At 47.8% G+C, this 14,929-nt stretch overlaps 1 protein-coding gene across 1 annotated transcript; it reads right to left on the bottom strand.

Annotated features, from left to right (window-relative positions):
- Window positions 1-7,664: 7,664 nt before the first annotated feature.
- LOC125506267 (uncharacterized) lies at window positions 7,665-8,520 on the bottom strand. Its single transcript, XM_048671119.2, has one exon. The coding sequence runs from the start codon at window positions 8,413-8,415 to the stop codon at window positions 7,906-7,908; it is 510 nt and encodes a 169-aa protein (XP_048527076.2). The 5' UTR covers window positions 8,416-8,520; the 3' UTR covers window positions 7,665-7,905.
- Between the last annotated feature and the right edge of the window lie 6,409 nt (window positions 8,521-14,929).

Below are 14,929 nucleotides of genomic sequence, written 5' to 3'. Positions count from 1 at the left end.
GTTCCGTGGATTTTTGGCCTTTTATTCTATGGATGGAGTACTACTACTGGCAGATAGCAGCAAGGTGCGTCACGTGTACACCACGTCGCTCTTGACGTCTGAGGTAGGAGGCACGCAAGAGAAAATTCCTTATTTAACACTGTCTTAAAATCTGATTTCTTATTTGATACTGAAAAAGTTTTTCTTCCCTATTTGACACTAATCCTAAATTTTATTCCCTATACGACACTTTCGTTCATTTTGAGCCTAAGTGACACCTGAAAAGACGATTTTGCCCTTCATGTGATATGTGTGCGCGCGCGTATGCTGTTGCGTGTGTGGGTGCACGCGCACATGTGTGCTGCTGCTGCATGTGTGTGTGCATGTGCGCTGCTGCGTGTGTGTTTGCTGCAGCGTGTGTACGTGCGTGCGTGTATGTGTGTGCTGTTGCGTGCCTATGTGCTGCCTGCGTGTGTGCTGCTGCTGCGTGTGTTTGCTACTGCGTGTGTATGTGCGCGCGCGTGTGTGTGCGCGGTTGTGTGCCTATGTGCTGCCTGCATGTGTGCTGCTGCTGTTGCGTGTGTGTATGTGTGTGTGCACGCGCGCGCGTGTTGTTGCGTGTGTGTGCGCGTGCGTCGTGTGTTGGTGCATGTGTATGTGTTGCTGCGTGTGTGCTCCTGCCCTCGCACTGATGCTGTGTGTGCGCGCTATTGCACCCCCCACACATACCACATGAGGGACAAAAAAGTCTTTTTAGATGTCATTTAGACTCAAAATGAATGAAAATGTCATATAGAAAATAAAATTTAAAACTTGTGTTAAATAGGAAAGAAATTTTTTTTCAATATTAAATAAGGAAGCAGATTTTAAAATAGTGTCAAATAATGAATTTTCTCCACGACTTGAGCCCGTCGCCATCGGCGGCGACCCGACTTGAAGTTAGAACCTTCTCTCAGTTTAGAATAATTGCTTAGCTTGCTCCCCAGGTAGCCCGAACGCGGTTGGACAGAAGCTTAATTAATTATTAGCTCACGGTCTTAAGCATGGTGCAAAAGATACGTACAAATTGGCGCGTGGTGGTGGGACGCGGACGCAATCCATGTCCGATACCGTTGGACTGTGGTACTTGAGCATGTCATTGCACCGGTGAACGTTTATTTGACAGCAACTGATTTGACGGGCCAGTCCACCAGTAGACCTGCGCCAGAAGAACAAGAGATCACACACGATTCCACACTCCCTTTTCCTGCCGGGACGATTCCACATTTCCAGTTTTGGCTCTTGCTCCTGTTGTCTTCTCTAGTCTAGTGTAAAAATATAAATGGCTTCCCGCGTTCACCAAAATTGCTGCACCACGGCCAAGGAATTTCTCCGTGCATGGAGTTGCATGTGCCACGCGCTTAATCAATCGTCAGTGTGCGTTACACTCATACTACGCGTGTGCGTGGGTCTGTTTTTCTCCGAAAAGACTAGAAATTCTGACATCGATACGAACTGATTAGTAGTTCTTTTGCACGGCAAGCCAGGACCGCGCGGAGACTCTCGAGAGATCCATAGCGACGACGCGGATCCAAGTCAATTGTTGTTGGGTACGGCTACGGCGTGACGTCTGTGTTCTATAGTTTATGCCGTAACTACTTCTCTCTCCCTTTCCTGTCAAGTACTCTCCAATAGTTTCATCTCTGCCCCTCATCTTTCTTCTCAAAGTTGCCATCGAGTTCTTCGTATCCGCGTCCATGCGACGCCAACTAAAGTTCCATCAAGCACGCACCCGTCAAGAGCGTCACTAGTTTATCTTAGACGAAAGAAGCAAGGGAGCAGAGCACCCGCCCCATAAAATGGAACCAGCAAAAGGTTTACAAGCTTCAGAGAGTTCAATGGAAAATAAAAATTGTAGGGATACCAGCTAGCTTTCGAACATAGCCCAGTGAGCACACACTCAAATAACACAAAACGGAACGACCAAGCCATCTTACGCATTCATGTATTGCGGCCGGTTGGCGATGTGCTGGAGCCTCAGTTTTGCGAGAGCCGCATCCGACATTCCCCTCTCCTTTCTGTCGTCCAAGAACGTCATAGCTGGGCGCGTCACTAATCTGGCAGAGAGTGTAACTCATAGCTCGCCGGCGCCCTTAGGTGTCGTTGTTGTTGCCACCTAGTTGCCGAGGCACTCCCGCCCTCGTCTTGTCCTTTCCTTTCTCTTCCCTTCCGACCCTCGTTTATCTCTGCAACAACATGTCGTGTCTTGAGAATTTAGAACATTCGTGCGTGACAGTTTTTGGTTGAGAAATTAACTCAAGTAAAAAGTCGAAGTCCATAGATGAATATAAACAACTATAACTCCAAATTAGTTACACTAAATTTATCATAAATTTATTTTCGTATAAATATAGTGATGTGATGGTTTATTTATGGGCGACCATACGCGTCTGCCGACGTCTCGTGTAGGGCTATGCGTTGTAAGATTTAAAATTAAATCGGACGGCCACGGAGGTGACTGATACACGCAGAGTCATTAGTCGGTTGAAAGCTAGTGTTATTGTTTATTTATTTGCATATATTTCCATTAACATGGTCAAATGTATATATTTCCATTAACATGGTCAAATGTATATACAATTGGTTTATGAGAGAACTAAATTTCAGGTATTGAAACAAAGTGAGTAGAGAAAAATGATTTGATTGAAATTACTAACCCTCGGCCCCTTGATTTTTTTTGGATCAGTTGACTTTGGACAGAAGAGGAGTGAAGAGGTAGTGCCAAAGAAGAAGGGGGGCATGGAGGGATGGTCGGGAGTATCGAAGCAGTTAAGCCTGTGTTGTACTAGCTGTCAGTCTGGGTAAAAAGGAAGAAAGTGGGATAGTCGTATGATAGACATCCAGTAGTCACAGCGGACGATGGAAATAGAGAGCTGCTATACATACGACAGAAATCTATATGATTTTTGTATAACCAGACTCATCTGGTGGTGTGGGCCTAAACCTCGGGAAACATGCCTTTGTCTTGTCGTATAGATTTTCGTACGAAACGGCTTTGCGTATGATCACTTTTTGTATGATGTTCGTACAACAACACACATGCATGTTTTCTGAGGTTTAGGCCCACACCATCAAATGAGTCTGGTTGTACAAAAATCATATAGAATCCTGTCGTACGTATAGCAGCTCTCGAAATACAATAAGAAGCAAAAAAAACCATGTACAACAGGCGCTTAGATAGATAGTACTCCTATACAGTAAGAAGCAAAAAACCATATACGGGCACTAGCACAAATCGCCGCTTCAGAAATGCTATACTATACTACTCCTATACACCACTTGTTGGAGCTGTTTACGCGTCCACTGTTTTATTACCATGCAAAAAAAAAGGAGCGTGAAACAACGTTCGCCGTCGAAATGTTGTTGCCGATGGAGCCGCCGGCTGCGCGCGCGGCTTCTAGAGCAAATTAGAAAACACGAACGACCATGTGGTGTGGCGTGAATCAACTTGGCAGACCAGCGGGATCAGCCACGACTAGGAAACGTAAGCACGCACCGCCGCGCGCACTCTTGCTGCCTACGTCGGGAGATGGATCATGCACATGCAGACCCTTTCGGCGTTCCGTCAACATTAGTAAGGTCAACTCCACCGCGTGACCCTAAACAGATGTTCGGTTTGACTGCATTTTGTCCTTTTAGAGCGTCAATGGATTCGCCCATGTCCGTGTTTATCCGATGGATCGTAGGTGCACCCAACGCGCGGCCGCTCTTCAAAACCTGTCCGAGATGGACGTGAATAAAAAATATTTAAAACTTAATTAAAATAACTAAAAAAGTAAATAAACGCAGTTAAAAAAACATAAAACATATATATAGGGATTACGGCCACAAAATGGCCCAGTTCAGTCCACTTAAACGGCCCAGTTCATAATTAACATAAAACCAAAAAAACCGCCTCCCGCGCGCTCCTGCCGCGCCCGTCGTTGCCGTGGCCGTCGCCGTCTTCACTAGCCGCCGGTGTCGTCGTCGTCGCTGACGAGGTCAATGTATTCCGGCAGCGTCCACAGGTGGGCGGGCGGTCCGTGGTACACGGGGGTGGCGGGCTGCAAGGTGGCCGGTGGTGCCTGCACCACTTCCTCTCAAGGCGAGGCCTCCCACTCCGGCGACCGCGGCGGGCGTGGGGCACCAGTTCACGGCCCCCAGGGCGGCCGCCATCTGCTCAGCGAAGCACGACCAGCTCCACCCCTGGCCCACCAGGTCAGGGTGCAACGCGGCCACCGGCGGCTCCTCGGGGATGGCAACGTCGATGGCCGCGGAGAAGGCCATCGTCGCCTCGAGGTCCGCCCATTGGCGCTCGTCGGGCGTGTGCATGGAGTCCTCCAGCACACGCGCCATGAGCCAGGCCTCCTCCTCGGCCGTCATGCGAGAAGGTGGGGGTGGCGATGGAGATGGCGTCGGCGACGGCATGGGCGTCAGGCCGCGGACCCGCGTACGCCCGCGCGCCTGGGGAGCTGCTCGGGGCTCACGTGGCCGCCGCGGCCCTGTCGATGTGCCGGCGAAGAACGACGCCCGCCGCACGTTGTGCTCATCGCGGAACCACGTGTCCCACAACGTCGAGTCGGGGTGTACCTCTCGTCGTGGTAGAGGTCGTCCGGGAGGAGGCGGCGGCTGCGCTCGATCTCCTGGCGGCGCGCATGGCCGCTCTGCGGGACAGGCGGGATCGGCACTCGGTCGGCCGACAGATGCCAATTATTGGGGAGGTGGACGCCGCTCCAGGGCAGTGACATCCTCGTCTCCCAATAACGGCGGCAGACGCCCGCCTCGATGTAGTGCCGGTCGCGCGAGCCGGCGGCCGTGGGCGCGATGGAGAAGGCGGGCGGCGCGGAGGCCCGACGTGGTGGCGATGGCGACGCGGGCTCCTCTTTCTTCACCGAGCTGCGGCGGCGTCCCGACGAGGGACCAACCTCGCGATCATGCTTGCCTTTGCGGCCGTAGTTTCAGAGGCCCATGGCTGCGGGCGGCCGGCCACGAGTTCTTGGTTAGGGTTTGGCTTAGGCGCTGTCGGGTTTCGAGAAGGCCGCGGGGTAGCGTGGGGCAGTGTGGACGATGACCCGTCCACGCTTCCCACTTAAATAATGACGGCGGCCGTTCGACGTGCGGATAACAGGTGGGGTCGCCCGCTCGTGCGCATTGATATGGACGGGTGGGAGGTAGATGGCCGCCTGCCACGCGGCCTCGATGCGGACGAGGCGTGCGTCCGTTTGGTGTCCGTCGCGACTTAAACCCGGCGCATATTTGCACTCGAAATGGGTCGGCCTGGACACAAAATGAACAAAATGGGTCTGGACCGTCGCGCGCTGGGCCGTCTTCTTTGTTCGTTTTACCCCAAATGGACAGGATCGAACAGGATAGGGTCGCACGATGAAGTTGGGCTAACCGCCTGCTTCCCATCGTCTCGTTGAGTGCAAGAGCAGAGCATGAAGCCACGCAGCTCGAGAGCTTGCAGATTAAGAATGCCATCAAAAGGAACAGATCTACGTAGCAGATTAAAAGAACTACTCCCTCCATCTCATGATATAAAATTGCTTTTGACCCTAGGCGCGTTGGTGCACCGGCCGGAACTGCCTGCGATTTGTCGGCCGGCGAGGTCGCCGCGCCAGCTAGCCTTGCTTGCTTGCTTCCTTGGGAGGGAAACGGGGGTCGTGTGCAAAATGTACATCGTCGGCTCGGCAGCTACTCCTAGCTGACAACGAACCAATCGGCTTGGCACGTCTCTCTCGAGAGAGCTGGATCACGCCATGGCAAAACCGCGTGACAGTACCGTCCGGTTTGGGCCCTGCCGTTATCCAGATGAGCCAATGCTGCCCGTTCCAGTACACGCAAAGTTGTCCTTAGAATTTGATGGACGCCGCCTAAGCTATTGATAACCTCTTGTTTTTTTGCGGGTAAAGCTATTGATAACCGATGATTGATTTTTTCTCTCTCTTATTGTTGGAGAAGATGACGGATGAATACGTTGCATAGACCTGATTTTATTATTTAAAATGGGAGTACAACTTTGGAGGCCGTTGATTCGTCTTTTGTTTTATTTAGAGCTTGTTGAGTTGTGCTCTCAACAGAACCCTTTCAAACCTGCGTGTTTGTGCTACTTCGTATGTGTGGTGTGAACTCTTATTAGATGTCGTGGCTCGATGATCCGCTTTATATATAAAGCAGGGTGAAAGACTTTTTTGATAAATGGAAGTACAACCTCTTCTCCGGTTTATAAGGTTTGCGCGTATCTCTAGATTGATAAGTACACCATCATAATACAAGTTATATATCACAAAAATATATCATTAGAAACTTCAAATCATCTACTTTCTAATGGTATAATTTTTAGACTGTACAACTCATCTTATGTTGGTTAAATTATACATCTATGAATACACACAAGCCTTATTATTTACTTAAGCTTCATTTCTTTGCAAAAGTATCAACACGGTATACTGTAAAAAAGACTTCAAGCTCATGGCCTCTGCCGGTGGGGGACCTAGAAATAAAATGAAGGGTGTGCACACATTGGCAAAAATTGAGATCTATCTCAGTTGGCTTGGATAGCCCTTGAGAATCAACTAATTTTTACATGGGATGGGATACATGCTGGTCGGTGCTCTTCTTCTCCGACCTTAAGGCGGCGAGCATCCTCATCTACCGACGTGGTACTCTCCTCTGGCAGGGTAGCAGTTAGTTCTTAATGAACGGGGACATGTCGTCAACGATCATGCATGCCATGAAGGACATAGGATTGTGGAGGGTATTGAGGTACCGTACCCATCCCATTTGGTCGGCCCGTGATGGTGTGGTCTGTGATAAAGATGAGGTACACGGATCGAATCAGAATGGAGGTGGTGGTGTGCGATGTCACGTTGTCATTATCGAAACTGCATTTACTCGCCATGAAACCTCTGATCTAGTGGAAGACCACGGCTCTTCGGTTCGCTCGCGAGCATTTCCACATCTCCGCTAAAAATAGAGAGAAGCCAGACGATTCCCCTTAAGCTCAATGTGACACTGCTGATCTCCGATCTGTGCTGGTCTCGATGGCGGAATGGGACATGGCGAAGACCGCAGGAAGGAAACATGATGAAGTTGGCCAGAATGCGAGAAACTAGCTCGTGGTTTGCAAACTCGAGCGAGCTAGCCAGGGCGGCGATGCTGGTGACTAGGTAGTTGACCGATCTGAAGGAGGCATGACTGCTTCCTAATGCACGACGAAGTATCCGATAGAAATCGTGCTTCAGGCTATGGGGGAGGCGGAATCAATAGATCCAGTCCAGTGACAGAAGTGGGTGATATACTGATCTCGTGGTCGGGAACCCCCTGGCTCGGAGGAGGATGCGGTGGCGGTGGTGATGGCATTGGCATCGCGTGGGGAGCGGGAGATGTCCATTGTGGTGGAGGATGACGAGGAAGCAAGACCGAGGAGGAAGAAGGGGATACAGCCTCGACATTCCCTTGGTTCCCACGTCATTCTGCAGATCACGGGTCCGCGCCCTCGTCCTTAACTCGGGCGAGCAAAAGAATCAGTGTATCGTCAACGTTCAGACGATCTTAAGTTGTGAAGGTAGCTTATGTTGCAGAATTTTACAAATTTAGGGTCCAAATTAGACTTGTGATCCGTATAGAATTGCAGTGAACAACAACGTATTCATAGAAAAACAATCTGAGTGCAAGAATCTGTCAATTGCATTTAGAACAAAACAATTTGTCTAATCTAAGCACAAGTGTATCTAAATCCCCAGTCGAACGGTTAAGAAAGCGAACCGATTCAGAGCAAAATTCCACGAGCGGAAGTGCTAACCAGCAGTAACGTACTCTATCGTAACCTATCTTATTCAAACGACATGTACAAATCCTGGATTGTTATACTACTGTAGTAAGAAACTGAGAGATCCAGGTAGCAGGCTAGACGAACAGCTCGAGCAAGACAGGCAGCCTGCCGGCGGCGGCCTGGTGCCCCGCCTCCTGATCGGACAGCGCGACCCACCGGTCGAGCGCCATATCCTCGCGGTGCCGCCGCATGTGGCCGCCGAGCGCCTGGCCCGTCTCGAAGCCCAGCCCGCAGATGTGGCAGTCGTGCTGCTGCTTGTCCTCTTGCCTCTTCCGCTCCTTGATGGCCATGGCGACGCCGACGCCGAGCTCCAGCCCGTGGCGGCCCCGGAGGTGGCTGGTCCGGTGCCCACCCAGCGCCTGGAACGTCTCGAAGGCGCGCCCGCAAGTCTTGCAGACGAAGTCCCCTTCCCCTGACGTGGCCACCACTCTTCCCCGCCGCGCCCTCTTCCTTGCCGCCGGCGGCGGCGAACCGAGCGAGTTGCCCGACGTGGTGGCGGACGTCGTCGAAGATTCTGTGCTGAGGGAGAGCGCCAGCGACACAATTGGCTGCTCCTCCCTCGCGCGCTTCATCCCCGCTCCCATGGAGATGGATTTGCTGCTCCTCTTAATGATCTGCTGGATTTGGATTACGGCTCTTTTCTTTTGCGTTGGTGTAGTTCTGTGAGTGCGCGGTAGGAGGAAGAATGGATGGATGGGTCGGCAGGGGAGACGGCCGCACTTATATACAGGCCGTGTAGCTGCCATGCGTGTTGCTGCCGGGGGAGCTTACGTGTGCTCCAGGTTGGGGATCCGGCTTGGCCTACCTCTGGCGTCTGCGGGCCAATCGTCGGAAGCCACCACGACGTTCGCGACGTGACGGATGATATATTATTTTGGCAGATAGCTCGAATGGATATTTCAGTCGTGCGTAGCGCGGCCGACCGGAGACAAAACGTGTGGTGCGGAGTGGCGTCACCTGTCACGCCACAAGACGCGTGGCGGCGCGCCGCTGCTTGGCCGCCGGGAGCCCGGGACGATGGGCGGGATTCAGCGGCTCATCCATTATGCCCCTTCCAATGCTTCACCTTAAACAGATGCTAAGCCTTTCATATAGGTAAAAAAAAATCTGATATGGCAAGTTATTTAAGAGGAGAGAGATGGGTGTGGTGATCTTAGGAAGAACCAATGCTAAGCGCGTGAACCTAGGCAAAACATTTAAAAGAAGGGAGCCCACCAATACATGAAGAACTTTAGTTGCTAAATCATTAAATGAAGCAAGCTTAGCATCCATAAGCTAAGTGAAGAGAAACAGAAAGATTAAAGTGAATGGAGTGATCTTTATTGATTGATTCATCCAGACTTTTATATGTCCTGAACGGATGTTTACAGCGTCGATTACAAGAGGCGTCGCATTGTTCAGAAAAGGTGCGGCGACGGTTCAGAAAAACACGACAACGGTTCGCTATGTACTGCGTCTGGACAACGCCAGGATTCTAACCACCGGTTAGAATATTCTAAGGAATATGCTAATCGCCTAATTAGCCTAATACTATGACTATTAGATTCCTAACACTCCCCCTTGGACAGCGCTGTTTTAATCTTCAGTGTCTTGAGAATCTTCATATATCTTGAGTATCAAAAACCTTGGGTCTTCTTGATAGTCCTTGATCTTGTAATTTTGAGAATCTTTAATCTCGTACTATTTATGTTCCTGTAGGAAATATAAGAGAAACTATAGAAATTTGATATATCGTTAGTATATTTAATCACTTATTAAAAACACATGAGAAATCCGTTGGAAAATTCATAAGTTTAGTTCTAGGAAATTTCTCCCCCTTAACATTGCAAATTTCGTAGTCGTCTCATACCAATGCCATGAATGCATTTTTGAAATGCTGCTCCTGGTAAAGACTTAGTGAACAAATCCGCAAGATTGTCACAAGATTTTATTTGCAAAATATCAATCTCTCCATCTTTCTGTAATTCATGAGGAAAAAATAGTTTTGGAGAGATATGTTTTGTGATATTACTTTTAATATATCCCATATGCATTTGAGCAACACATGCAGCATTATCTTCATAGATAATGGTTGGTGATTGTAATGAACCAATACCGCATGATGTCTGAATATGATTTATTACTCTACGGAGCCAAACACATTCTCGTGAGGCTTCGAATAATGCAATTATTTCAGAGTGATTGGTGGAGGTAGCTACTAAAGTCTGTTTTGTTGAATTCCATGAAATAGCGGTTCCACCATATAAAAATACAAACCCTGTTTGTGACCTGGCATTATGGGGATCAGAAAGATATCCAGCGTCACAATAACCAATCAGGGTCATATCTTGATTTTTCCGATAGAATAAACCAAGATCTTTAGTACCTTGTAAATATCTGAAGATATTCTTTACTCCTGTCCAATGACATTTTGTTGGAGCTGCACTATGTCGAGCCAGTAAATTTACCGCAAAGGCAATGTCTGGTCTAGTACAATTTGCAAGGTACATTAGTGCTCCTATGGCACTAAGGTATGGAAACTCAGGTCCCAATACCTCCTCGTTATCATCCCTTGGTCTAAAAGGATCCTTGTTCATATCAAGGGATCTGACGATAATAGGTGTTTTGGATGGATATGATTTATCCATGTTGAATTTTTCCAAATTTTTCTGAATGTAAGCGGGTTGATAAACGAGTATTCCTGAGGGAAAATGCTCAAGTTGTACACCTAAGCAGAATTTGGTTCTTCCCAAATCTTTCATCTCAAACTCCGTCATTAAATGATTGCGTGCTACAGTTATATCTGATGTGTTGCCAATGATGTTGAGATCATCAACATATACTGAGATGATGCAAAATCCCTTTGAGGATTTCTTTATAAATACGCATGGGCAATCATTGTTATTCGAGTACCCTTTACTGAGAAGGAACTCACTGAGTCGGTTATACCACATTTTACCCGACTGCTTAAAGCCATAGAGTGACTTTTGTAGTTTTACACAATACATGTTGCGATTTATATTTGGATTCGGAATTTTATGTCCATCAGGCACTTTCATATAAATTTCCGCATCGAGTGACCCATATAGATAATGTTGGGGAACGTAGCAGAAATTCAAAATTTTCCTACGTGTCACCAAGATCTATCTATGGAGAGACCAACAACGAGGGGAAGGAGAGTGCATCTACATACCCTTGTAGATCGCTAAGCGGAAGCGTTCAAGAGAACGGGGTTGATGGAGTCGTACTCGTCGTGATCCAAATCACCGGAGATCCTAGTGCCGAACGGACGGCACCTCCGCGTTCAACACACGTACGGAGCAGCGACGTCTCCTCCTTCTTGATCCAGCAAGGGGGAAGGAGAGGTTGATGGAGATCCAACAACACGACGGCGTGGTGGTGGAAGTAGCGGGATTCCAACAGGGCTTCGCCAAGCGCTGTGGGAGGAGGGAGATGTGTCACGGGAAGGAGAGGGAGGCGCCAGGCCTTAGATTGGTTTGCCCTCCCTTCCCCCCACTATATATAGGGCCAAGGGAGAGGGGAAGGGCGCAGCCTTGCCCCTTCCTCCAAGGAAGGGTGCGGCCAAGGGGGGGGGGAGGAGTCCATCCTCCCCAAGGCACCTCGGAGGTGCCTTCCCCTTTTAGGACTCTCCCCTTTTTCTCTTCTCTTGGCGCATGGGCCTCTTTGGGCTGGTGCCCTTGGCCCATATAGGCCAAGGCGCACCCCCTACAGCCCATGTGGCCCCTGGGGCAGGTGGCCCCACCCGGTGGACCCCCGGGACCCTTCCGGTGGTCCCGGTACAATACCAGTGACCCCGAAACTTGTCCCGATGGCCGAAATAGAACTTCCTATATATAATTCTTTACCTCCGGACCATTACGGAACTCCTCGTGACGTCCGGGATCTCATCCGGGACTCCGAAAAACTTTCGGGTTACCGCATACTAATATCTCTATAACCCTAGCGTCACCGAACCTTAAGTGTGTAGATCCTACGGGTTCGGGAGACATGCAGACATGACCGAGATGACTCTTCGATCAATAACCAACAGCAGGATCTGGATACCCATGTTGGTTCCCACATGTTCCACGATGATCTCATCGGATGAACCACGATGTCAAGGACTTAATCAATCCCGTATACAATTCCCTTTGTCTATCGGTACGATACTTGCCCGAGATTCGATCGTCGGTATCCCGATACCTTGTTCAATCTCGTTACCGGCAAGTCTCTTTACTCGTTCCGTAACACATCATCCCGTGATCAACTCCTTGATCACATTGTGCACATTATGATGATGTCCTACTGAGTGGGCCCAGAGATACCTCTCCGTCACACGGAGTGACAAATCCCAGTCTCGATTCATGCCAACCCAACAGACACTTTCGGAGATACCCGTAGTGCACCTTTATAGTCACCCAGTTACGTTGTGACGTTTGGTACACCCAAAGCACTCCTACGGTATCCGGGAGTTGCACAATCTCATGGTCTAAGGAAATGATACTTGACATTAGAAAAGCTTTAGCATACGAACTACACGATCTAGTGCTATGCTTAGGATTGGGTCTTGTCCATCACATCATTCTCCTAATGATGTGATCCCGTTATCAACGACATCCAATGTCCATGGTCAGGAAACCGTAACCATCTGTTGATCAACGAGCCAGTCAACTAGAGGCTTACTAGGGACATGGTGTTGTCTATGTATCCACACATGTATCTGAGTTTCCTATCAATACAATTCTAGCATGGATAATAAACGATTATCATGAACAAGGAAATATAATAATAATCAATTTATTATTGCCTCTAGGGCATATTTCCAACAGTCTCCCACTTGCACTAGAGTCAATAATCTAGTTCACATCGCCATGTGATTAACACTCACAGGTCACATCGCCATGTGACTAACACCCAAGAGTTTACTAGAGTCAGTAGTCTAGTTCACATCACTATGTGATTAACACTCAATGAGTTCTAGGTTTGATCATGTTGCTTGTGAGAGAGGTTTTAGTAAACGGGTCTGTAACATTCAGATCCGTATGTACTTCGCAAATTTCTATGTCATCTTGTAGATGCAACTACTACGCTATATTTGGAGCCATTCCAAATAACTGTTCTACTTGGAGCTATTCTAAATTGTTGCTCCATTATACGTATCCGGTATCTCTACTCAGAGCTATCCGGATAGGTGTTAAGCTTGCATCGACGTAACCCTTTACGACGAACTCTTTTACCACCTCCATAATCGAGAAAAATTCCTTAGTCCACTAGTTACTAAGGATAACTTTGACCGCTGTCCTGTGATCCATTCTTGGATCACTCTTGTACCCCTTGACTGACTCATGGCAAGGCACACTTCAGGTGCGGTACACAGCATAGCATACTGTAGAGCCTACGTCTTAAGCATAGGGGACGACCTTCGTCCTTTCTCTCTATTTTGCCGTGGTCGAGCTTTAAGTCTTAACTTCATACCTTACAACTCAGGCAAGAACTCCTTCTTTGACTGATCCATCTTGAACACCTTCAAGATCATGTCAAGGTATGTGCTCATTTGAAAGTACCATTAAGCGTTTTGATCTATGCTTATAGATCTTGATGCTCAATGTTCAAGTAGCTTAATCCAGGCTTTCCATTGAAAAATACTTTCCAAATAACCCTATATGCTTTCCAGAAATTCTACGTCATTTCTGATCTACAATATGTCAACAACATATACTCATCAGAAATTCTATAGTGCTCCCACTCACTTCTTTGGAAATACAAGTTTCTCATAAACTTTGTATACACCCAAAATCTTTGATCATCTCATCAAAGCATACATTCCAACTCCGAGATGCTTACTCCAGTCCTCAGAAGGATTGCTGGAGCTTTGCATACTTATTAGCATATTTCAGGATTGACAAAACCTTCCGGTTGTATCACATACAACCTTTCCTCAAAAATCGTCGAGGAAACAATGTTTTGATATCCTATCTGCAAGATTTCATAAATGATGCAGTAATTGCTAATATAATTCCAACAGACTCTTAGCATCGCTACGAGTGAGAAAGTCTCACCGTAGTCAACTCCTTGAACTTGTCGGAAAACATCTTAACGACAAGTCGAGCTTTCTTAATGGTGACATTTACCATCATTGTCCGTCTTCCTTTTAAAATCCATCTGTACTCAACAGCCTTATGACCATCGAGTTGTTCTACCAAAGTCTACACTTTGTTTTCATACATGGATCCTCTCTCGAATTATATGCCCTCGAGCCATTTATCGGAATCCGGGTCCACCATCGCTTCTCCATAGCTCGTAGGTTCATTGTTGTCTAGCAACATGACTTCCAAGACAGGATCACGTACCACTCTGAAGTAGTACGCATCCTTGTCATCCCACGAGGTTTGGTAGTGACTTGATCCGAAGTCTCATGATCAATATCATAAGCTCCACTTCAATTGGTGTAGGTGCCATAGGAACAACTCTTTGTGCCCTGCTATACACTAGTTGAAGTGACGGTTCAATAACCTCATCAAGTCTCCCCATCCTCCCACTCAATTCTTTCGAGAGAAACTTTTCCTCGAGAAAGGACCCGATTCTAGAAACAATCCCTTATTGCTTTCGAATCTGAGATAGGAGGTATACCCAACTGTTTTGGGTGTCCTATGAAGATGCATTTATCCGCTTTGGGTTCGAGCTTATCAGCCTGAAACTTTTTCACATAAGCGTTGCAGCCCCAAACTTTAAGAAATGACAGCTTAGGTTTCTCTAAACCATAGTTCATACGGTGTCATCTCATCGGAATTACGTGGTGCCCCTTTTAAAGTGAATGTGGTTGTCTCTAATGCCTAACCCATAAACTATTGTGGTAATTCGATAAGAAACATCATGGTATGCATCATATCCAATAGGGTGCAGTTATGATGTTCGGACACACCATCACACTATGGTGTTCCAGGCTGTATTAGTTGTGAAACAATTTCCACAATGTCTTAATTCTATGCCAAACTCGTAATTCAGATATTCATCTCTATGATCATATCATAGATATTTTATCCTCTTGTCACGACGATCTTTCAACTTCACCCTGAAATTACTTGAACCTTTCAATAATTCAGACTCGTGATTCATCAA

The sequence above is a fragment of the Triticum urartu genome, chromosome 5A (genome assembly GCF_056163025.1).
Source record: "Triticum urartu cultivar PI428250 chromosome 5A, HENAU_Tu73, whole genome shotgun sequence".
Classification (NCBI taxonomy): domain Eukaryota; kingdom Viridiplantae; phylum Streptophyta; class Magnoliopsida; order Poales; family Poaceae; genus Triticum; species Triticum urartu.
The sequence above is the reverse complement of the archived record's forward strand: the minus strand, read 5'-3'. Positions and strand labels throughout refer to the sequence as shown.